Here is a 21039-nt window from a genome sequence, read left to right as displayed (position 1 = left end):
TTGCGACCTCGCCAACGAACGGCAAACAAGTGACTGTGCCAACTTGAGGTTTCAGCCGAAGCCGTTGGAAGTCTGGAAAACTTTTCCACACGAGTCGTCTGAATGGGAAATGGCTACTGCTTTACTGCTAACTTGGCCCGCAGTCTGTTTAGGCCGCAGCGATAAAAATACTTAAATTAGCTTTATGGTCCAGCTCAGCGGACTGAGATTTCTTGCTGATAATGCCGCGGTGTGAATACAGGATGTAAATATGACTACAGCTTTTGGGTATACGTAATATATTTTGCTTGTTTCGCTTTATTGAGTCGGCTAAATCGAATTGAAGACAGTTAAGACTTAGGAATAGACTTATGTGATTGCTGGTTAGACGGTCGCTTAAATAAGAGGAAGTACAAAGTATACACGAGTAGTAAGACAACACAATCTAAATGTAATCGCTGGTATGGAAACCAGGGCAAAGGAGACTTTTATACGCGTATATAATTGTTGGACAATATTTCGTTTAAACAGCTAAAGTAATGATGATGTGTTGATTTAAAATAATAAAAAACAAAATACAATTTAGCTAATATTTAGTGTAAATTCTTACAGACTTATAAATACAATATTCAATATTGGAAAATGTTAGTTTCGCGCTTAGTTTCAACTTTCCGTTTGGTAAAATTGTGCAGATTTTGTTAACATTACGGGCTAAATGATTTAATCTAACTTCTCACTACGTTGTTCACATATATTTAGCCAGCGACCACTGATTCAAGTTGTAAGTTCAATCTGCTTACAATTTGCAGTACTTAAAAAAATAATTGCATAGGATTAGTTTAAAAGGGGAAATAAGGATTAGAAGAGAAAACCTTGCAAGAGGGCTGATAGAAGAAAGTGCGGATAAAATAATTAAATATTCAAATTGCATTTTAGCTGAGACAGCTTTCTTCTCCAAAATATATCCCATTCTGCTGTGGCTCTATAAAAAAGTGTTCGATTCGCCATTTCCAATTTTAAATTACGCCCTGACTTAAGTTCTACTATGTTAGCACATTGCGTTGAATTTTCCAATCTATAGTATTTTGATTTCGATTAAATATGTTGTTGGTTTGCATTTTCGTACCGTGTAGTCCCAGGAAGCCTCATTTCTTTTCGCAGGTAAGAGACTTTCCTCCTCGTGTGTTCGCGGTCACCTCCTCATCCGTTTCCGGTGCCGCCGAGTCCTGGCAGCTGAGTGTGAGACGCAGTCGGGAACTGGACTCATCGTAGAGCGTCTCTACGGTTCGAGTTGCGAAGGAAAAGGTGGTGGGGTCGTGAATGGACGTACAAAATGTAGCATGTTTTGGGCGGTAACAAGAGAATAGATTTACAAGTTAAGCACATTTTGAAAGTGATGCTGCTCGGCTTACGTCTAATTAGCAGAGAAATGCATATTAGGAAAGTAGAAAAAGTTGAGATAAGCTTTGAAAATGTATAAAACGTTCTTAATTGGTATTTGATAAATATATTCGTCTTAAACATTAAAAGGCGCCATAATAAAGCAGCAGCGAACGGCTCGATATAATTTAAATTGATAAATGTTTTGGTTCAGGCGCATACAAGTTTTTCGTTTTGGTTTCAAATTTAATTCGTAATTAATGTATAGTAAATGTAATAAAAACAAACATGTACTTATGGAAGGTAATGGATAAATTATATATTAAGAATAACAAAACAATTTTTATTAATTTATGTTCGTAAAAATTTCTTCTATAATTATATATATAACAGGGTAATGCAATAAAACGTGCAATTATTTTAGATACACAATTTTTATAATAGGAATAAAGTGTAATTCATTAAAATGATATGGACACGTAAGTAATGAGATTCAACTGAAGTGAGATGGGCTTAACAGACACTCGGATCAAGGACATCATTGAACCTTATAATTCAGATGGGTTATGAATGGGTTATGAAATCCTTCTTATCAGACAAGTACAAATATTAATGTTGAAATGCAGTTTCTTTGGTTCTAGGCGGACAAAGTTGAATGAATTCCATCTCTTCGCATTCCATCTCATTACTTGAACATAACGTAGCACATTTATGAAAATTCTCTAACTACTTTAAGTAAGGGGATAAAAAAGAATATAGAAAAAGCCACTCAGCCATTCAATTGATTGGTTCATTTTTCATTTTTAGCTTTTGTTTTCTGGTAAACAATTTTGGTTTTTGTTTTGATGGGGTTTTATGTGTCGGATTCATTAGAATCATCACTACCGGGCGGTATGGTCGGTGTCTCATAATCGTAATAGACCGGATAACGCGGCTTAAAGGGCTCACTTGTAGTAACATCAGCCTGAGCGGACAAAATGCTGCTCATGCTAACGTTGGTCAAGAACTCAGTGTCATCGCTGAACTTCTCACTCAGAGCCATGGCGTCTTCATACGAGGGCGGCACTGAAAGAAACGAGTGTTACAAAAATATACAGCACACAAACTACACTGATGTATTTGAGTACAACAGTTTCAATTCAACCCGATTGCTCAATTTGGGAAGGAAGGCGGAATAGGTATTCGCTGGTCTTACTCATGGGTATATAGTCCGGGGGATTATCGCTATCACTGGTCACCAAAATCGCTGGCATGGCCGTTGGCCTGAGGGCGGCAGTTGTTGGCGTTGATGAGGGCGTGGAGCTTGTGGGCGTGGGACTGGCATTCACTATCATATTCATGTTCATATTGCTATTGGTCGGCAGTAGTCCGCCCACAAGGCGTCCATGATTGTTGTTGTTGTTGTTGATGCTGCTGATACGTCGCTGCTGAACTGAGGCACTTGTGCGGTCCCGATCTCCATCTCTTCCGCGATCCGGATTCATATCCCCATCCCGATCCCGATCCCGATCCCTTTGGCGCCGCTGCGTCGAAATTTGTAAATTTTGACTAACTACTTGGTGCTGCTGCTGCTGGCGATTGAATCGCAGCAGGGCCTCCGGACCATCCATGATCGGAATACTGCCGATGGTCAGCGGAATCTTCAGCTTGAGTTTCCAGTGAAACTCCGTGGGGTTCACGATGATCTTAATCGAATAGTTAACGCTAATGGGGCACGTGGGCTTCACCGACGTGGGCGGTATCGAGGGCAGGTCGAGATACCCCCGGTACACCTTCCTCGACCATCTCAGCACGTTTCCGAACTGCTTCCGCGCAATCAGGTGCTTGTCGTAGCGGTACTCGTGCTGCGGATCGTGCGACTCGTAGCTCACCTCCTGCTTCAGCTTGACCTCGCATGCGGTGATGTCGATCGAGGACTCGTTGTTGATGTACAGCACGAAGTGGATCTTCTGGCCGGGCGCATATCCGCAGTACGGCGTCGAGAACTTCACCGTCAGCGGGCCTGTGGGGCAGCAGAAGCTCCAGAAGCGCTTTCGATCGAGGATCTCCAGGGGAACCTGGGAAACCAGTGCATTAGCAATAGTCTTGGCCATTTATAAGCATAAGCCAATCATAAATTAAACCTACATGCGCTGGCAAGCCGAATAAGCACTTACCCTGTAAATGGCATCGGCGTTCAGGTCCAGCGGTTGTATCACGGTAAAGGGCAGCTTGAAGACCTTCGGGTGACGAGCGGCCCTCTCGATCGTCGTTATGATCTCGTAGTGGATCTGGCCATACTTGCCGTCGAACGACGTGGGCAGATTGTCGGGCAGAACCACGTGGAAGGTGTACGAGTACTCGCCGGCCGGCCAGTCGATGCTCGAGTTGTTCGCGCAGGATCCGAGGACGTAGGACCGCGAGGACAGATACGATCGGTAGGCACGGCACATGGCGCGCTCGCTGTCGCGCGGATATCCCTTTTTTATCCAGCGTATCTTGGCATAGCCGCTGACCGTGACGTGAATGCCTGAAAGGATTCCCCACCCGCTGTGAGTAAGGATTGCGAAATTGAATTGCAGGCCCGAAATTCAAGACCTATGGACTTGAACTTAGGACATACTCGTATGTCTGAATCATCTGTAGCTATAAACTAATTCTTTTATGTCACAAAATGCAGAAATGTATCGAAAGAGACGTGCTAGGTAGTTATTATGATACCTTATGATATACATTATGATACCTTTTAAAGGTAGTTCAAAAGCGATACAAAATATTTCAAAGTGTCTAGTCAACTATTTTCCGCGTGCAAATGGCTTTCCCACAAAACAAAAACTAACCAATAGCCACGCCTTTAACGAGTTCATGGATAACTGAAAATGGCGGCATGCCAAGAGCAGCACAACAACTGCGGGATATTCCACAGTGACAGCCACAACAGCCACATATTTTTGGGGGCAGGGCGCCAGGAGCAACGATTAATAGTAGAGCACGTTGAAATCGGCGTCCGGGGGGAGATACATTTTAATATTGCCATTAGCTGGTGGCCTTCGTGCATTTAAATGCACCGAGTCGCCGAGTCGCCCCACCGCACCGAAAGCCAAGTGACCGCATCACTCATACGCCCCGTGAGTCATGGGCAGCGTTTTCGTAGTATACCTTAGGGGGCTCACCTTTAATGCGCTTCGTGGCGTCGACGCTGAGATCAACAACGCCGGATAGCTCCTGTCCGGCATAGTAGACACCTTGTGGATTGTTATCAAATGATATAAGGCACTCAATGGGCATATATTGCTATATAGTTGTCGGTTGTGTCCGTCAGTCCGTCTGTGTTAGAGGTGTGTCTGTGTGTGTGTGTTTGTTACTGCGGCCTGTGCAAAAATCAGACCACAGATGTAAAAATATCACTGTTCCCTTGCTGGCTGGAGGTATGAATTGAAGAATTTGGGAAATGGGCTATTTCGTTCATTTGCTATATGTCATCAAGCCATTTGCACTTTGCCTTTGTTGCCTTTGTTGCCTTTGTGGCACTCGCGCTGCATTTTCTCGGCACCCAGCGGCCTACACACATGCACACGAAAAATTTGAAACGCTTTCCACGAGCCACAGACCGTCCGACCTCAAAATTCCTTCTGCCGTAACCTACTTTTCCTTGCACGCACTCAGCCGACGGGGCAATCACTTATGGAAATTCGGAACTATTCGCAGCATTAGCACAGCCGTGGCATATTAATTATACTTGGTGTTTTCCTCTGGCCCCCTGATTGTCAGTCTGTCTGTCCGCTCGTCTGCTCGTCTGCTGTCCGCCTATCGCAACGATTCCGGGCTTGAGCTCCTTTTTTGGCGTTTCAATTTGTTTCGATTCGATTCAACTCGCTCGCAGCTCACAGCAAGCACGTCCAGCAGCCGCTCGTGTTGGATTTGCTCTACCCGCATGTCACCATGTCGCCCAGAGCGGAGTCCAAGCCCGCAGCCGAGCGTAGGATGTACGTACTCGGGTCGCTCGGCAGAGCCGACAGGACCTGCGGCTCGCCAGCACAGCAACCCCAGAGAAAAGCGCCGAGCTGAGAGTCACGCACACGTGCTGCCGCTGTTTGTTTTTGTTCCCATCGCAATGGCAGGGTTGACAGCCTTGATGCAAATAATGCTATTTTCGGGCTGGCGTTCGAAAACTAATGCAAAAAAGTGCAAATCACACATAATTTGCAACCTTTGGCTTGAAATCGCTTCCAACTCGCTGAATATTATGATAGGTGCGACACCTGTGGGCAGAATGAAATATGAGTGGGGCGCCACCTATTGATAAAATAATAACTTCCCCCAGGCTCCATCTATTGTCAAAAGACTATTTGCTCAGTGGTGCCATCTGCCAACGAAAGAGAGCGTTGCCACCTATTGAGGATTTAAAAAAATGCCAAGTGCGGCACCTGGCGCCAAAACCAGCATTCACACTGGCGCCCTCTAGCTCTGTAAACAGCTTGCAAATAACATGCAACTAACATTACCGCTTACATTGGCGGACCGTATCTACATGCCCCAAAAATGAGCTGGAAAAGCGTTCTAGGTCCGTTAGTCAGCCGCAGTATGGCCACACAGAGCACAGACGTATATTCTAATATCTTCAATTCGCTCGCCGGTTTGTTATTGTTTAAACAAAAGCTAAGGCTTGACCCTATCTGCCCTTGAATAAGTACGTGTAGCTCTTATCTGTGAAATTGGCAATAATCAGCAGGTAAACCCCACAAACACAGTGAACCTACTGCAGGCGATTCGCAGGATGAGCCAAGGTGCCTCGGAGGTGCCACTTTCGGGTAGGTAGCCCCAATAACACAATATGCTCCAGTAAATGGCATGCTTTTAACTCCGTGGAACCAGCCCTGCGCCTGAAGTACTGTGAGCGCAAGGACGCCTTCCTGGAGGATGACATCAAGGTGAAGAATCCCTTTTGCGTATTTCGGGACTGGCTGGAGCTGGCACTGAAGACGCCGGAGATCCTGGAGCCCAATGCCGCCGCTCTGGCCACCGTCGGTGCGGAGGGAAGGCCCTCCAACCGCTATGTGCTGGTCAAAGAAGCCACCGCCGAGGGCTTCACCTTCTTCACGAACTACGGAAGCCGCAAGGCGGAGGACATCAAGTCCAATCCCCATGTAGCCATATCCTTCTACTGGCTGCCCTTGCGGCGAAGCGTCCGCATCGAGGGCGTGGCTGAGAAGATCACGGCGGAGGACTCGCTCAAGTACTTCCACCAGCGACCTAGGGCCAGCCAAATCGGAGCCGCTGCCAGTCCGCAAAGCCAGCGGATTCCGTCGCGCAGCTACTTGGACGACGTGGAGGCGGCAATCAAGGAGAAACTGGGTCCCGATGGCGAGGTGTCGCTGCCCAACTGGGGTGGCTACTTGGTGCGTCCCGACCTTATTGAGTTCTGGCAGGGCCAGACCGATCGGCTCCACGATCGCATCCGCTTTAGACGAGGTGGGGGAGTGGAATCCGAGGTCGACGGCAAACTGGTCCACAAGGGAGAGGATGGCTGGGTGTACGAACGGCTGGCTCCTTAGGTACTGGGAACTGGAGCTCAGCTGCAGATGCATTGAAAATGTCTTCCAATTACAAGGTTAACTACCACATACAAATTAAACGTTAAATTTCCCTTTTCGGTTTGAAAGCATACTAGCTAAAGATAATATATAGTTCGCAGCTTATAATATGACCGTGTTTAACTGCCATAAAACTTACGTCTTTAAGCACTGGCTAAACTTATAGTTAAACAAGCAGCATAAGCATTTTTAATCCGTTCCCTGGCAGTTTGTTATAAATTGTAAAGCACATCGAAAATTACTATGTCGTCTGTTTCGGTACAAAAGTTGTGGAGTACGCTTTGGTCAACAGGATCAGTAAGCCGCTTTGCGCAGCACATGAGCCACGTTTCCCACCAGGTGAGCTGTATAGCCAGCGAGGAGCACCGGGTGTACGAGGAGCCCCACGTCATCTTCCAGAACTGGCTGATGGCCGCCCAGAAGGAGGCGCCTCAGGTGCGGCCTCGACTAGCCTGCATGGCCACGGTAGACAACTCCGGTGAGCCTGTGACCCGCCTGACCAGCATAGAGGAGGTCAATGCCCATGGCATCACCTTCTTCACGACCCTGGGCAGTCGGCAGGCGGGCGAGATTAGCGCCAATCCGCACGTGTCGCTGCACTTCAACTGGGCGCCGCTCATGCGTAGTGTCCGCATAGCAGGATCTGCCCACCAGCTAACGGAGGAGCAGGCTCGGGACCAGTTCCGCCGATTCCCGCGCCATATCCAGATGAGCATCACCCATGGACCACGATACGCTGCGGCCGACTGGCAATCCCGATCCGGGTTCCTCGCGCGGATCGGGGAGCGCTTCAACACCTGGCTTGGCAAGCAGCCGGAGGAGATCCACATGCCGCACAACTGGGGAGGCTTTATTCTTACGCCCAGCCTTTTCGAGTTCGGAATGCTCAGCGGCGAGAAGGCCGGCAGGACTCGGGTGCGATTTCGTCGTTGTCTTGAAATGCCCAGGGTATGTAGGTCCAAGTCATAAGTGTTGCACCTCAAAAGCTTTTATTGCATTAAGATTCGGAGACAAAGTAGATAGGCCTTTAAAATATTATCGTATAACCTATCGATCCCTGCCATAACACTAACTTTTATATTTCTAACTATGAATGTTATTCCTCTTTATCTTAGTAAAGTAAGTACATATATAGAGTATTTACATAAGTATATACCGGATTAGTATCTCTAGCTAATTCGCATGAAACTATGAAAGCGACAGTTGAGAATACTTACTCATTAATTAATCAGATTTGAATTTGTACCACGCCCACAAAATGTTTGCATTTTGTTGAATTTACGACTGGCTAGGTAAGGGGTGTCTGCTAGTCGAGGAACTTTAAAAGACCGCTCTCTCTCTTGCTATATCTAAACTACTAAAAGTGAATTATATTGTTTCATAAATTTATTTCTTCCAGGGCACAAGAGTGGGGACCGTTCAAGCTGAAAGGCAGGACTGGGTCTATGATTCCTGTGAGGAAAATTGATATGGAAATACTCAAGTACCTGATTCGGCTTTAAATATTTCTGTGTACAAGACCCGGTAGTCCCCTTGTCATCTTTATGACCACCACGTGTAGCGTACTTTTGCCATTACTGCTAAATCTAAAGTGAAATAAATTCATAAGTAGTATTACTTAACAATCTGGTGGGAAATTAAGAAAATTAAGAGATTCGATTTAATGTAATAGACACACCTTTTTTAAGTTCAAAGTTAATTTTAATGGAAAAATTAAGGTTTTGTTTTAAGTGCTGCTTAACATTTGTATAATTTTCTTTGTTTCCCTTCTTTTCGTTTATTTTCTTACAGGCTTGCAAAATATAAAACAAGGAAATGGTGCGTATTTATTTATTTTTGTAAACCAAATACGAGTATATGTGTGATTTTTAATGTTTTATTGTGCTCCGTGTGCGGTCTTCTCTATCCGTTTTCAACGGGCTGAAAAGGTAAATTGATTTGCCGTCAAGGGAGCTTATGTAGTTAACAGATCGTTGCCAAATTGCATTTAAGTGAAAGCGTTAGTTCATTCAGCTTGCCCTCAATCGCATTTCAAATGCATTAAAAGCACGGCTCGCAGCCGCCTAATTGGATGTCCTGGGGTCCTGCAAATGCCCACTGCAGGCGAGTGCACGAGTGTGTGGGTGTGGGCGTGGATGTGGGCACGTGAAAATTTAATAAAATAAATAGGCGAGTGCAGTCGAGCGCAAAGAGTAATGCCCGCCGGGAAATGTGGGATAGATGGTCGGATGGATGAGTTGTACAGGGATGTGGATGTGCAGGGAACGAAGGCCAAGCGGCAGTGACAACAGACAACAAATAGTGAAAGCCAAAGCGCAAGGCCGGAAAAGCGCACGCCTCCAAGCCATGCCCACATGCCCACATGCCACCGTGCCACCATGCCAACACCCACATTTTCCGCCCGCTCTACAAATTTGCCTTTGCACTCCTTTGTAATCGTAGCCATCGCTCTGTTAGTCGTTCGCTTCCTTCCTCGGTTCGTTTTAGCTTTCCTGTTTACTTTGTCCTGCTCTGCGCTTTGTCTTATCCTTCGTCTCGGCGTTTTGTTTTGCTCGTTCTGTTTCGTCCCTTTTCGGCTTTTCCCGCACAGAGCGTTTGTGTTTAGCTCTCTCTCTGTCTCTGCAAATCTCTCTGCGGCTCTCTCACGGAAAATGCAGAGAGCACGAGAACTTGTTGGCAAGGATAATGAATATTCTTATTTTCGTTGCGTGCCAGCTCAGTTGGATAGGGTTGCCAACGCTGTCGAAACTCCACACAATACAAGAAAAGGTAAATCGAATATGACACAAAATTGATGTGAATACGTTAATATATTATTACTGGAAAGTATTTCTTAATTAAACTTGATACTCGTAGAGTAAAAAGGTATACTATGTTCGTTGAAAAGCATGTAACTGGTAGAAGGAAGGTTTTCCGAGCTTATAAATTCTAATCAGGTTCAAAAGCTGAGTAACGGGTATCTGATAGCCGATAACCAACTCTACCGTTTCTTCTAACCTTTATTCAATTTTTTACTTATAAACAAATATTTGAATAACCAATATATTTTTCTAAATCATAGCTCTAATATATCATTTGATAGTGAAAATACACGTGAACTTGGAATCGCCCTCCAAGGGTTTTTAGTAATAAATTTCATTTAGTCACTTAATTACTTCTTTTACTGTTACCTCTACCAAGCATAAAATAACTTTTAGTTTAGTCACCTGCTTACTTCCATTACTGATCCCTTCCTTGTCCTAAAACAGGTTTTAGGATTCCAGCATTTTTATCCGCCACCTGGCAACCCTGGGCGCCAGCCTGCTGCCTTTCCTTTGGTTTGGACCAGGCCCACTCCGCTTTGGGCCACGGCAGCTGGCAGCGAACAGTGAGGGTTGCGGTCTCGTTCAGTTCGCCGCGCGGCTCCGGCAGTTTCGCTTTCTGATTGAGACTCAGATTCAGGCTCGGTTCCAGTCTCAGTTCCGAGCAAACTTCGGCGGGGAGCAGAAGGAGCTGTAGAGCTGTGGAGCTGTGGAGCCCGAGCAGGACATAAAAATAGACACGAAGTACTGAAACAATAACTCGAGGCGGCGAGCTAGTGTAGAATTTTATACATATAGAATTGGGAGGGGAGCAGCAGGAAGTGGCGTATAATTAAGGACAAAAACGCAATTTCAATTATCGTTAGTGTAATCCTGAATGTGAGTTTAAATGTGAACTGTGAGTGCGCGGTATTCGGAAATTTATGCTAGGCACTTAGATACTCTGGATGTGGCGTACTTTTTCCCATTGCAAATTAGTTAGTGTGGCCTAATCAAATATATACATATATACACGTACATATATTTAAATTGAACAGTATACACATGTGTGTTGATGTGCAAATATTTTTGCTAAAATTTATTACATTGATGTTGAATGTGTGCTCTTCGAACGCTCGTGCAATTATAGTAATCTGAACAAAGGCACTCTGACCGCTTTCAAATGCCAAAGGACTAGAAAAAGCAGTCCTTTTCACCAAAAATCGTAGGGTGTAAGCCCATTTGCCGTTGTCAGGGGGTGTGTCCAAAGCGGGGACCTGGGAGTCCTTTTACATAAACAGGGCGAGCTGCAAATGGGACAGCCACCTGCGGCTACACGTCGGCTACGCAACGCTGGAATCCCTCGCTTTGTTCGCCGCTGAGTGCTGCGTGTCCTTGCAACGTGACAGCCCGATTGTGTCCCGGATATGCAAAGCAGTCCCACATCCCGACAATGGCCCACTTAAAACTGGACACCCTCCACGTGCAGCGAAGCCCTCGTGGCTCCCGCAGGAGCAGTCCGAGCAGCGGAAGAAGCAGTGCCTGTAGTTCCGGTAGCATCTCCCCGGTGCCCATCATCCCGATCATCTCCATCAGCCACGATGGCGACGAGTCCGAATCGGAGTCGGAAATCGAAACCGAGCCGGTGCGCCTCTTCCAGCGCCGCATGTCCACCAAGTGCACCAATAACCTGGTAAGTTCCAAGACCTGGTCGTACTCATACTGTTTTGGGGATACAAGGGATTTCGTTTAGGCTTTTAGGACATTCTGCAATACATGTGTAGCTTGGCCGAAACTAATTGCATCTGAACTTGTTATAGTAGTCAGGATTTGGACTGCACCGTGCTCCCACCAGTTGCAAAAAACAATCCCAAGTATCGATCTGTTTATGATATGACTATTTAACAAATTGTATAAACAAAAATTGCACAGCAGAAATGACTGCATTTTTCTGCGTGGCCAGGAGTCCTGCGGCTTTGTCACGGGACCCACCATGGTGGTGCACCGGAGCGTCCTCGCCAAAGTTTCTGGAGCGGAAGTTGCATGCAAAGGGGCAAGCAGCGGACGGGGTGCCCGCTTTATATGCGAGTTGCGTGTGTCGAGAGTTTATGTTTCAAGTACCTCGGTGAGCTACAGCAGTGCCAAAGGTCAGAGGCGCAGTTCGAGAAGTCGGTGAAATATTTTAGCGTCGCTGCTGCATAGGTCAGGGGTCAGGGGTCAGGGAGACCCCCATTTGCAGATTGCTTCGCTAGCTAAGCGGGCGCCCATTTCAATCGCCATTTAAGTGCATTATTAAAATGTAATCCGACGCTGTCCATGTCGCCCGAAATGAAAAAGAATTGTATCCACTTGCGACTCGCGGTGGCTCAAAAAAAGAAGGACCGAGCGTATTTTAATTAAACGTTGCCATAGTTGCCCGGCGGCCAGGTCTCGCAAATAAAAGAATCAAAATGATGGAAAAGCTAAAGAAAGGCAAGCCCCAAGACTCCGCGAAGCCCGAGAAAAGCTTCAATTAAGTTCTCTATGGTTTGTTGACACTTTGTACCGCCGACCAAGCTTGCCCCTGCCCGCCGGTACACCGCGTCGTATGAACAATGTTCCCGGGTTGCTGGCCATTTGATGTTAATTATACGCATCGCTGCGCCGACCCTTCCGCCCAACTTTGGCCTTTGCAAACCTATTGTATTTTTATCCAGCTCCCGATGGCCTCCCGCTCGAGTTTCGGCCACCGCCTCGCCCACTCGCTTGGCCAACTGCAATTTACGCTTTAAGCGAAGCATTGCTTATTTGTGATTTATAGCACTCGGGCGCTGGCCAAAACACAGAAACACATTTGCCTGATTGTGACAGACAAGCAACATTCAAGTGCTCCCGTGTGGAGAGGGGCGTGGCCCCATGAACCCACATGTGGCCCGTTGGGTCGCCTGGTGTGGGGCTTACACATGTCAAACCGCAAAACAATAAGCGAGCGCTGAACAAAGCGGCTTAGTGCAGGGCTTGATGAGAGCGTTTTGGCTAGCGTGCTGCCAGCCCGAAGGCGGCGACAATAAGACAATAGGAAGAGCCTCAGCAGTTGGGGCACAGTGCGGGGCAAGCGACTAGGAACGGGCTCGAAAGCTGGCAGCACTAACTGAACTCGAACGGGCTTTGAGACTTTAAATACATGTACGCATTTTTATACAATTTCAGTTGTAAAAGCACAAAGGCTTTGCAAAGTTTGTAAAATGTATTTAATTTTAACAGCCCGGGCTACAGAAATGTGCCAGCGATTGTAGTGCTTTTCAGCCATTTAAATGCAGCGTTAAGAAAGCCTACTGTGTAAACAAAGACAGAAGTCTTGCCAACTCTTTACCTCTGCCTCATTCTGTGGATTTTCCTGAGTGGGCTGTTGCCGCAATATCCTTGAGTCTGACTTCTTTTCTCGCCCGGGCTTATTAAATAAAGGCTGAATTATTTACGACTATTTACTCAGACAATTGGCCAACGGTTTTGCGCCTCACGTGAGCCGCCAAAGGAACCCGAAGCTCTGAATCTAATTTCCTTAATTTAAGGCTGATTGCTCGAATTGAAAAGCTTAAAAGTCTGAGCGAAATGGCTAGGAGCGGATTGCCTAATACCTACGCCTAATGTATTTGCCAGGTGATAGAATAAGGGCACAGAAATGGAAGTAAAAGTCATGGCTGGGAAATCTTACGTTATGTTTACGTGGCCTGGCTGACTGAGCAACAACAGCAAGTCATACTCATATCTGCGGACCGGCTTTTTATTTATCTTGTATCTTTTTTACCTCAGCGAAGGTGGGGGAGAAGAGGGAGCAGCTTGGGGCAGGTGGCGTTAAATCAAAATCAATACCCGGCTAACGAAAATTTCAAGCTTGCTTATCATCGTCGCGCTGTCTGTTGTCGGCTGGTTGATGGACTCTGGCTTTGCGGGCTTTATCCTTGGCCACTTTGGCGTATACTTGATGTGTCAGCGATTGGCTCATGGCCTCATGGCCGTGCCACATGATTGATTGACGATGATTTATCCTGGCATGATAGCCCCCTGCTTTGATTTTAGTTACAGTTGGGCCTGGCCTGTGCGCCGAGCATTATCAATTTAATTCAATTTTTCATCTCCATGGGGAGGTCAACGGCCTACTTTAAAGAATCCCTACTTGCTGTGCCTTTTTTACTCATGAATCGCTTAAAGTCACGTAAATCCTCAAGCAAGCTTTCAGTTCCTTGGCTAAGTAAACATTTCCGCTTCCCACTGCCATTTGCTGTACAAACAGAAAGCAAATGGATTGCTGCAACTCGATTGGTTGCAGTGTCCGTGGATTTTTCCATTATTATTTGGCGCTGAACTTCCTCTTGTCGCAAGTGTAGGCGGATATGGCCCGCTCAAAAATCAAACGGATTGCAATACAGTGCACCCAGCGAGCTGCAATGGGATCGATTTCTGTGACCCTGCTACTCCAAGTCGGAGGAACCGACCGAATCAAGAATTTACTGGCCGTATAATTGGCCCAGATTATTGTCACTTCTGTCGCCATTGCGCCCCGCTTATTTACACTTTTATAGCTCGCAAATATGTGTGAATAGCGCCAAAGGCTGTGCGGCTGCTCTTTGTTTGCGCAATTGATTGCCGGCCATATCGACGTGCCCACTTTTGCAGTCAATTATTTGTTGACACTCAGTCGAAGATTGCAAGTGACGGGTCCCGCAGAGAGCTTCGGAGTTGCTGACCGGAGTGTCCTGCGTGTCCTGTGCTCTGAGCGCCACTCCCATCTGCGTCTGGTACAAGCCACGCTCCTCATTATTATCATCCTCGACCCATTGACTTCGGTCCGTGCAGTGTCAGCTCATCAATTGCTAATTGCCCCTGGCGAATCCATGGCTGATTGGGTATTTTCACAGCCAAGCTGAAACTGCAATCACTTTGTTCTGCACTCTTTTCAGGCTGCCATCATCAAGGAGGGATTCCTGCTGAAGCACACTTGGTCCTTTCAACGCTGGCGGCGTCGATACTTTCGCCTCAAGCGGAATATGCTGTTCTACGCCAAGGATGAAAAGGTGAGTTCTAGTTGGCCTCAGGTTATATTCGATATCAAATGCTAATTCGCTTGGTAATTAAATCAAAGCTATGGGTAATTGAGTTCGATGCAGTAATTCCAAGAAAGTATTTAGCATTAAAAGAGGTTTTATTCTTGGGCATCAAAAAAGAGGTTGCCCGTGTCTAGTAAAACTATAGCTTGGAGTAAAAAATTGGCTATGGATTATTATAAGTTATGAACGGGTGAAGCAACCAACCAGATTTTAGGAACGCAACAAATGAAATCACAAACAAGTCAATAACTTGGGGCAAAATTAAACATATTTTACACCAAGAGGTTGCCCGTGTCTAGTAAAACTATAGCTTGGAATAAAAAATTCGTGAAGCAACCAACCAGATTTTAGGAAACGCAACAAATGAAATCACAAACAAGTCAATAGCTTGGGGCGCAAGTGCTCCACCAATGGAAAGGTTTTCGCTGGACTGGTTCAGAAAGGAGTACTTTAATTTGCCATTTTTCGTTGAATGGCGCTGCTGGACGGCAGTGCCCGATGCGATGGATGGCCCCACTTTGTCAGAACCTTTTTCAGCCGACCCTTCACATTTGTTGCCAGCGAACTGACACGGTCCTTGTGCTCTGCACTCTCGAATTGCGTTGCAGCAAATTGCAGGATATAATTACCAAATGAAATTACCGAGCAGCTAGAAGGCAAAACAATGTCGAATGGAGCAGGCGAGGGGTGCAGGAGCTGAAGGTTAAAGGGGAAAGCAGACAGGTGAGACGGACAATAAATTGGTTTATTGCGTGCAGTGTTCTTTTCATCAATAAAGTACGCTTTTAAAATGCCCGCGCTACATGGGTCGTGCCACCTAATACAATCACAATGCGGCTACATTTTCGGTGGCGATATTGGGGCCAAAGGTTGCGGGCTGAATGCAGTGGCTTTTAGTGTCTCAATAAATCGGACCGCCCCGCCTGTCAATGTCAATTGAACTCGATTGCGGCGTGCCCCTGCCATTAATCATATTAACGAAGCTAATTGCCAGGTAAATCAATTATTTATGGCCGGTCTGCATTCAGTTTCAAGTTTCGGTCTTCAATGAGTGTAATCAGGAGCAGAAGTGCGAGTGCTAAACTGATTACTCAACTCATTTAGCTGAATTCATCTCCACTCAGTATTTAATCCGAAGTTCTTGTGATGCAATTGCTTGGCATCTCATCCGATTGCGATTGCGATTGACGTCAATCTAGCTAGCAGCGTGTAATGCAATTATTTTATAAACTTTGGAGCACACAGAAAGATGCAGCCTCTTCAGCGCCTGAAGAGGCTTTGCCTTATGTAAGGGCTAAGAAAACATTTCGTATTGCGTATCCGCCCTGTGTTGCAAAGCATTATAGTGCACACTTGTTACGCAACAAGTCGCAGGCTTCTTCAGCGGCTCTCGGAAGCTCCTGCCTGGTGACATTAAGGATTCAGTAATGTAATGACAGGTTGCCATGGACTCGGCGCTCGCCCAAGCGATTAGCCCCATTAGTGCCTGCCGACTGACGGCATTTATTCTGATTAAAAATTCAGTTTAATGCCCGATAAATAGAGCTTAAGCTGCTGCCTTATTAAAAGGTTAACATCGGACCGGGCCGGCATTCTTCGGGCTCGCATTCTTCGGCTGGCCGAAAGGTGCCTGCGAACTCATTAGGCGTAGGCACGAAATTTCAATTATAATTACGCATACGCCATGTTGTGCCCAAGTGGCTTAAACGGTGGCCAATTTGTTGCCGTAGTAAACTCCAATAAAAAGGGCCAGCGATAAGGACCGGGAAAGCCCAGGAAAACAGCCAAGGACTGAGGAAACTACGCGTGCCAGACAAATACGCGGCCATACCTAAGTTCGTCCTAAGCTGAGGCACAAAAAGGATAAGCCTTTGGCGGGCTGGTAAAAAATGAAAATGAAAGGCATTTGCGGGATGTAAGAACGGCGCGCTGAGACTGATGTTCATGTTGATGATGGTTGTGCTGCTCGTAAAAGCGCAAATTTTTGTTTGCATTGTTTTCATCGCAGCCTTCTCCTTGGACGGCTCCTTTGGGCCCTAAATCCTTCTTACCCTCCTTACCCCCGCTATCCTCATTTTGGCCCACACCAGCGAAGCTCACTTCGGCTTACTTTGCTGCACGCGACTCGGCCGGAACAACAACTTTGGCCAACTCACCACAGTTGTAAAGTCGTAGTACTCGGCTTTTGGCCATGTGCGCTCGCTCGCAGAAAGGATGGGGATGCTGTGTGCATGTGTGTGCGTTTTGTTTTGAAACGCGAAAGCTTTCTCTCGAATGAGAGCGCAAAAGCTCTGTGCTTAGGGTTGCTATCGCTCCCATATCTTGAATATTCGCAATGCAAATGAAATATAAGATATTTTGTGTCCATGTTGTTGCACCCAGCGATTTTATAGTTCAAAAACTAATTTAGCACTAATTTGTTTGCTATTTCGCACTATGTGAGCATATGCGCCAAATTACTTTCAAGGCACTCAAAATTATTTGCCGTGTCCAAAGAGCTTTGGCACCAGAGCCTCCACCCCCAAGCCCCAGCGCACCTGTAAATACTTGTATCCTTTCGGGCGCATGGCAGCCAGCATGTCTGTGTGTGGTGAGTTTCGGCGGGCGGCCAATAAAAGCGACTGTTTGGCAGGACCTGAGCGCAGTCTTAACTCAACGAAGCGATGTGCCACAACTCAGCGAAACAGCGAAGTCCACGGAGCCATCAGCATCGACAGACAGACCAGAGGAAGCCTACCAGGCCAAATAATTAATTATTTAACCGCGGGCGAGCTCAACATCGATAAAGTTGCTTAAACAAATTACTCGCGATAGGTGTAAGAAAAAACAAAGCTCGACAAACAATTAAATATTTACTTTGTTTTGGTCCGCGAGGCGGCGGCGTTGAGGAGGTGTCCTTAAGCCATTGCCTCAAGTTTTGTGTGTGAGTTCGTAGAGTGTGAGCCAAAGAAACAGCAGAACTTTCAGCCGTAAAACCGAAGAAGCAACAGTTCCAAAACCGTTAACTAAACGCCTAAGTCACCGCTAAATCAATACTCTGCGTGTTTTTCGGGGTAAGCCCATTTGCATTTCATTCTCGTCTTAATGCCGCTTTGGGGCAAGTGATTTGTCCTGGGCTTACCAAACTTTCCGTCGGCTTTCGCCCGCATTAATCCTGGAGCAAATATATTTATATGAAAAAAGATTTGTGCGCCTGCCAAAACTTTTAATTGACTCGTTTAATTAATGTGCGCTAGTTGAGCTCCCCAAATAGGGGCTTAGACATTAATTTAAACTTCAGCCAAACAGACGTTGATGTACTCCCCCACTTCCTAGTTGTGCAATTCCGCCCTAAGATAAATATCCAATTGACTCCGAGCAGTTAACACACACTCTCGCAACCAATTCGATTCAGCTAAGACCACTGACCCTTTGTCTGAGTCTGCCGCTGCTGGCTGAGAACCGCCATCTTCTCGCTGAGCTCCCACTGGCAAACTGGAATGGAAAGGGGACACTTTCTGGCTAATTACCTAGGCACACAGTAGTGGGATACGGCGGGCATATGCGTATTAAATGGCAACATGAGGCTGCCAAACAATCAGCCAAAGTGACATTTCCACCGGGATAATTGTGTGCATATTTATAAAGGGCACAAGCGGCAAGACTGGCGCCAATTAAAAGGGCCAGGGCTTGGAGCTCGTGTGTTGTGATGAAAACGCTACAAGAGTAAGCTGTGCCCGATAATGGACTGCTCGACTTACCTGGAGCACATTGTCCTGCTATCGTCTGCACTCGCCGAAATTCGTCTTCACTGCAACAAGCCATTCTAGATGGTAATTATTATTGCTGCATTTGGGCTTATTAAATAAAAAGTTATTGCCAAACGCATAGTGCTAGGAGTCTTTTAACTGGCCAGCACGATTCTAAAAGGGTTTTGTAAAGGTCCGTCTGCTTTGAATAACCTTTGAATGCTCAAGCTGAAAGTTGTAGTCACACCTTTTCCTGTGTGTAACTAGTCTTGAATTTCACTTCACTTTCATGATGTAAGGTACAGGAAATATATGTAAGTATATTCCTCGCTCACTTTCTTCAGCGCATTTAGTTTACTCCTAATTTTTTAAGTGTGCACATACGTGTACAGCAGCTTAGCCTGCGGCAAATGATTGCGTGCCTCGAATGCTATCAGCACTTTTGTCCTGACATGTGCGTGTCCCACATACACACAGGCTCACCTACATGGAGCATGATGTCCTGCGGCCGTGTGCAAATGTTTATTATGGGTAGTGTGTTGAAAAATTTACATGGAGGCCCGCTCCATTCCGAACAAAGCATGTAATGTTTGCCGTGGACAATGAGCACCTTGCCATTTGGGTGTCCTTTCGGTATTCAGTATTCAGTGTCCTGCGTCCAGGTGTGTTTGCTGTGTTTGTTTTCCTGCATGAAGGACTGTTTGATACCCTTGCAGAGGGTATATCGGCTTAGTCAGAAGAATAAGAAGTAGGCATTGCGACCATATAAGCCCAAGTCCGCCGTTCCGTCCATCCGTCGCGTTGAATTTGATCAAAATCGCAGGACTCTGTCACATAGGAGCCATAGGAGCAGATGGAAAATTAATTGAAAATATTAGAAAAGAAATCACAGGGCCATCAGCTGTTTTTGTTCTCCAATATTAACGTACTTACTGCAAGGGTATATGGTCTTCGGATTACCAACGCTAGCAGCTTTCATGTTCTGTTTGGCATTGGTCAAATTTTCCTGGGGCTCTTAAGCTCATTAAATTGGCAAATCATGTTCGCATTTTGTTGTTAGGCAGCATTAGGAAGAGATTAATTAAACCAGAATCGCACACGACTGTTGATGAAATAAAAGACTTTGAGATGAGCGTGACATCAGCAGCAATATCTCCTTTCATTATTCATTTTATTTAATCGTATGCATTCAAATTATCTATATTTATAACTGTAATATGCATGAATATCTGGGAAATACATATGTAAATGGAAATGAAAAGCCATGCAATCAATCAGCAAATGTAGTCGCGTAAATAATAATAATATATTGTGTGGAGCTTTATTAACATTATTCAATCACCGCAATTTCATTATCGAAATGTGCATCGCTAAATTAAGTTGTTTATAAATGCATGCGGCATTTTGTTCGGATTAAAATTTAATAATAATCACCATCAATTCCAATCGTGGCAATAACAATTAATAAATAAAATCCAATTGAATCTTACGGCAGCAGGAAAGTAAAAAACTCAGGTACAGCCACACAAAGCCACGTGTTACGTCAGTAGCCATTTGCTGGCACTTTCCTTTCCGACGGTAAATAGTCTGCCGCCATTCGTTTTCCTTGCTATATTTTGGAAGAGCGCGATTAAGTTTTCATAAACAGAAAAGCGGCCTTGGAAATCCATTCGGTGTGTCTCTAAAATTAGCCCCAAAGGTCAACTATATTGCATTCAACGGGGCCGAAAGTTTCACATTGCAAGGGTCAAGGAGCAATGTGGCTGACAGGGGTCTTGAAATATGCATATGCATATGCTGAGGATAACTATCTGCCCAGCCAGGTGTGTATATTTCTAGCATTGTTCAAATTAAGGCGATGTCTGCGTCAATTTCACTCAAATGGCAAAGAAACTCACCATAATCCTTTGCAAGTAGGCACCCAAAGCTGCCTAAATCGCAGGACACATTTTTCATATGCTCTCTTTGCAAATTTCCCACGAAGCTCCCCCGAGGATTCGAAGGCACCAGCTGCGAGTGCATAATTTGCTGGCTTAGTTTTCGAAAAGGTTTGTTGGCAATTTATGTACACCCAACCAAATCAAACTCAATGAGGTCACACATGGCCCCCTCCTCACAGTCACGTGCCAAAATCCCCAACAACAGAGGCCGACATTTGTTTCGGGTTTTTGGCCAAAATCGATGGCCTGATATGGGTCTGAAAGTGAAACAATGGAGGCAGCCACATGTGATGTTTTGACAAACTGCATAAACAAGTGAAGATTTTGCATGCAAAGGCACAATAAATTAAATTGATTCCACTAAAGTGATTTTGAGTTGTACAAATCGTTCCATTTGCAAGTGTGTGGAAGACAAACATTTACCTCGTCCCAGTAACTTTTTGCATTCTTCTTATTTGGTATTTATTAAGCTTAAAACCATGATTCTATTTGCTACTAACGAAGAAAAGAATTTGCAATACTAAATCCGTTTTATTAAAATTATCACAACTTATTTATTTGCCTTGCAATGC

General features: G+C 45.5%; 4 protein-coding genes across 12 annotated transcripts in view; 3 read left to right on the top strand and 1 right to left on the bottom strand.

The window, feature by feature from the left end:
- Window positions 1–270: 270 nt before the first annotated feature.
- Window positions 271–5295, bottom strand: LOC6553229 (arrestin domain-containing protein 17). Its single transcript, XM_001979187.3, has 5 exons — window positions 4512–5295; window positions 3516–3868; window positions 2555–3416; window positions 2245–2424; window positions 271–1258 (listed from the first exon to the last, which is right to left on the bottom strand). The coding sequence occupies exons 1-5, from the start codon at window positions 4624–4626 to the stop codon at window positions 1125–1127; spliced, it is 1644 nt and encodes a 547-aa protein (XP_001979223.2). The 5' UTR covers window positions 4627–5295; the 3' UTR covers window positions 271–1124.
- Window positions 5296–5915: 620 nt separating this feature from the next.
- LOC6553231 (pyridoxine-5'-phosphate oxidase) lies at window positions 5916–7170 on the top strand. Of its 3 annotated transcripts, none has more exons than XM_026975731.1 (3): window positions 5916–6028; window positions 6090–6149; window positions 6214–7170. In XM_026975731.1, coding segments are annotated over exons 1-3 (741 nt in total). In that variant the 5' UTR covers window positions 5916–6027; the 3' UTR covers window positions 6894–7170. The 3 variants fall into 3 exon arrangements, with proteins under 3 accessions (XP_026831532.1, XP_026831533.1, XP_001979225.1); XM_026975732.1 differs by having other exon boundaries at window positions 5917–5974; window positions 6071–6149; XM_001979189.3 differs by having other exon boundaries at window positions 5917–5974; window positions 6068–6149.
- Window positions 7103–8557, top strand: LOC6553232 (pyridoxine/pyridoxamine 5'-phosphate oxidase). The gene is made up of 2 exons (XM_001979190.3): window positions 7103–7880; window positions 8332–8557. Exons 1-2 carry the CDS (start codon window positions 7176–7178, stop codon window positions 8398–8400), a joined length of 774 nt encoding a protein of 257 aa, XP_001979226.1. The 5' UTR covers window positions 7103–7175; the 3' UTR covers window positions 8401–8557.
- Window positions 8558–10265: 1708 nt separating this feature from the next.
- LOC6553604 (diacylglycerol kinase eta) overlaps window positions 10266–21039 on the top strand; it is a 39429-nt gene continuing 28655 nt past the window's right edge. For 4 of the 7 annotated variants that reach the window (XM_015154124.2, XM_026980281.1, XM_015154123.2 and 1 more), the window contains exons 1-2: window positions 10266–11405; window positions 14653–14766. In XM_015154124.2, the coding sequence (XP_015009610.1) occupies window positions 11166–11405; window positions 14653–14766 (354 nt within the window). In that variant the 5' untranslated portion in view covers window positions 10266–11165. Of the gene's footprint in view, window positions 11406–14652; window positions 14767–17435; window positions 17853–21039 lie in introns of those variants that run through there. The other 3 variants (XM_026980284.1, XM_015154125.2, XM_026980290.1) reach the window with 2 other exon arrangements.

Source organism: Drosophila erecta, unplaced genomic scaffold (assembly GCF_003286155.1).
Source record: "Drosophila erecta strain 14021-0224.00,06,07 unplaced genomic scaffold, DereRS2 tig00000000-arrow-pilon, whole genome shotgun sequence".
Taxonomy (NCBI): domain Eukaryota; kingdom Metazoa; phylum Arthropoda; class Insecta; order Diptera; family Drosophilidae; genus Drosophila; species Drosophila erecta.
The sequence above is the reverse complement of the archived record's forward strand: the minus strand, read 5'-3'. Positions and strand labels throughout refer to the sequence as shown.

Excerpts from the sequence above, each read along its gene's own strand:
- LOC6553229 (XM_001979187.3), bottom strand. The coding sequence starts at position 4,626 with ATGCCCATTGAGTGCCTTATATCATTTGATAACAATCCACAAGGTGTC. Across the intron at positions 2,425-2,554 it reads CCCGGACTATATACCCATGA|TGCCGCCCTCGTATGAAGAC; the intron begins GTAAGACCAGCG and ends CGTTTCTTTCAG. Across the intron at positions 1,259-2,244 it reads GACACCGACCATACCGCCCG|AGACGCTCTACGATGAGTCC; the intron begins GTAGTGATGATT and ends CTCGAACCGTAG.
- LOC6553231 (XM_026975731.1), top strand. Across the intron at positions 6,150-6,213 it reads CTCGGAGGTGCCACTTTCGG|CCCTGCGCCTGAAGTACTGT; the intron begins GTAGGTAGCCCC and ends CCGTGGAACCAG.
- LOC6553232 (XM_001979190.3), top strand. The coding sequence starts at position 7,176 with ATGTCGTCTGTTTCGGTACAAAAGTTGTGGAGTACGCTTTGGTCAACA. Across the intron at positions 7,881-8,331 it reads GTTGTCTTGAAATGCCCAGG|GGCACAAGAGTGGGGACCGT; the intron begins GTATGTAGGTCC and ends TATTTCTTCCAG.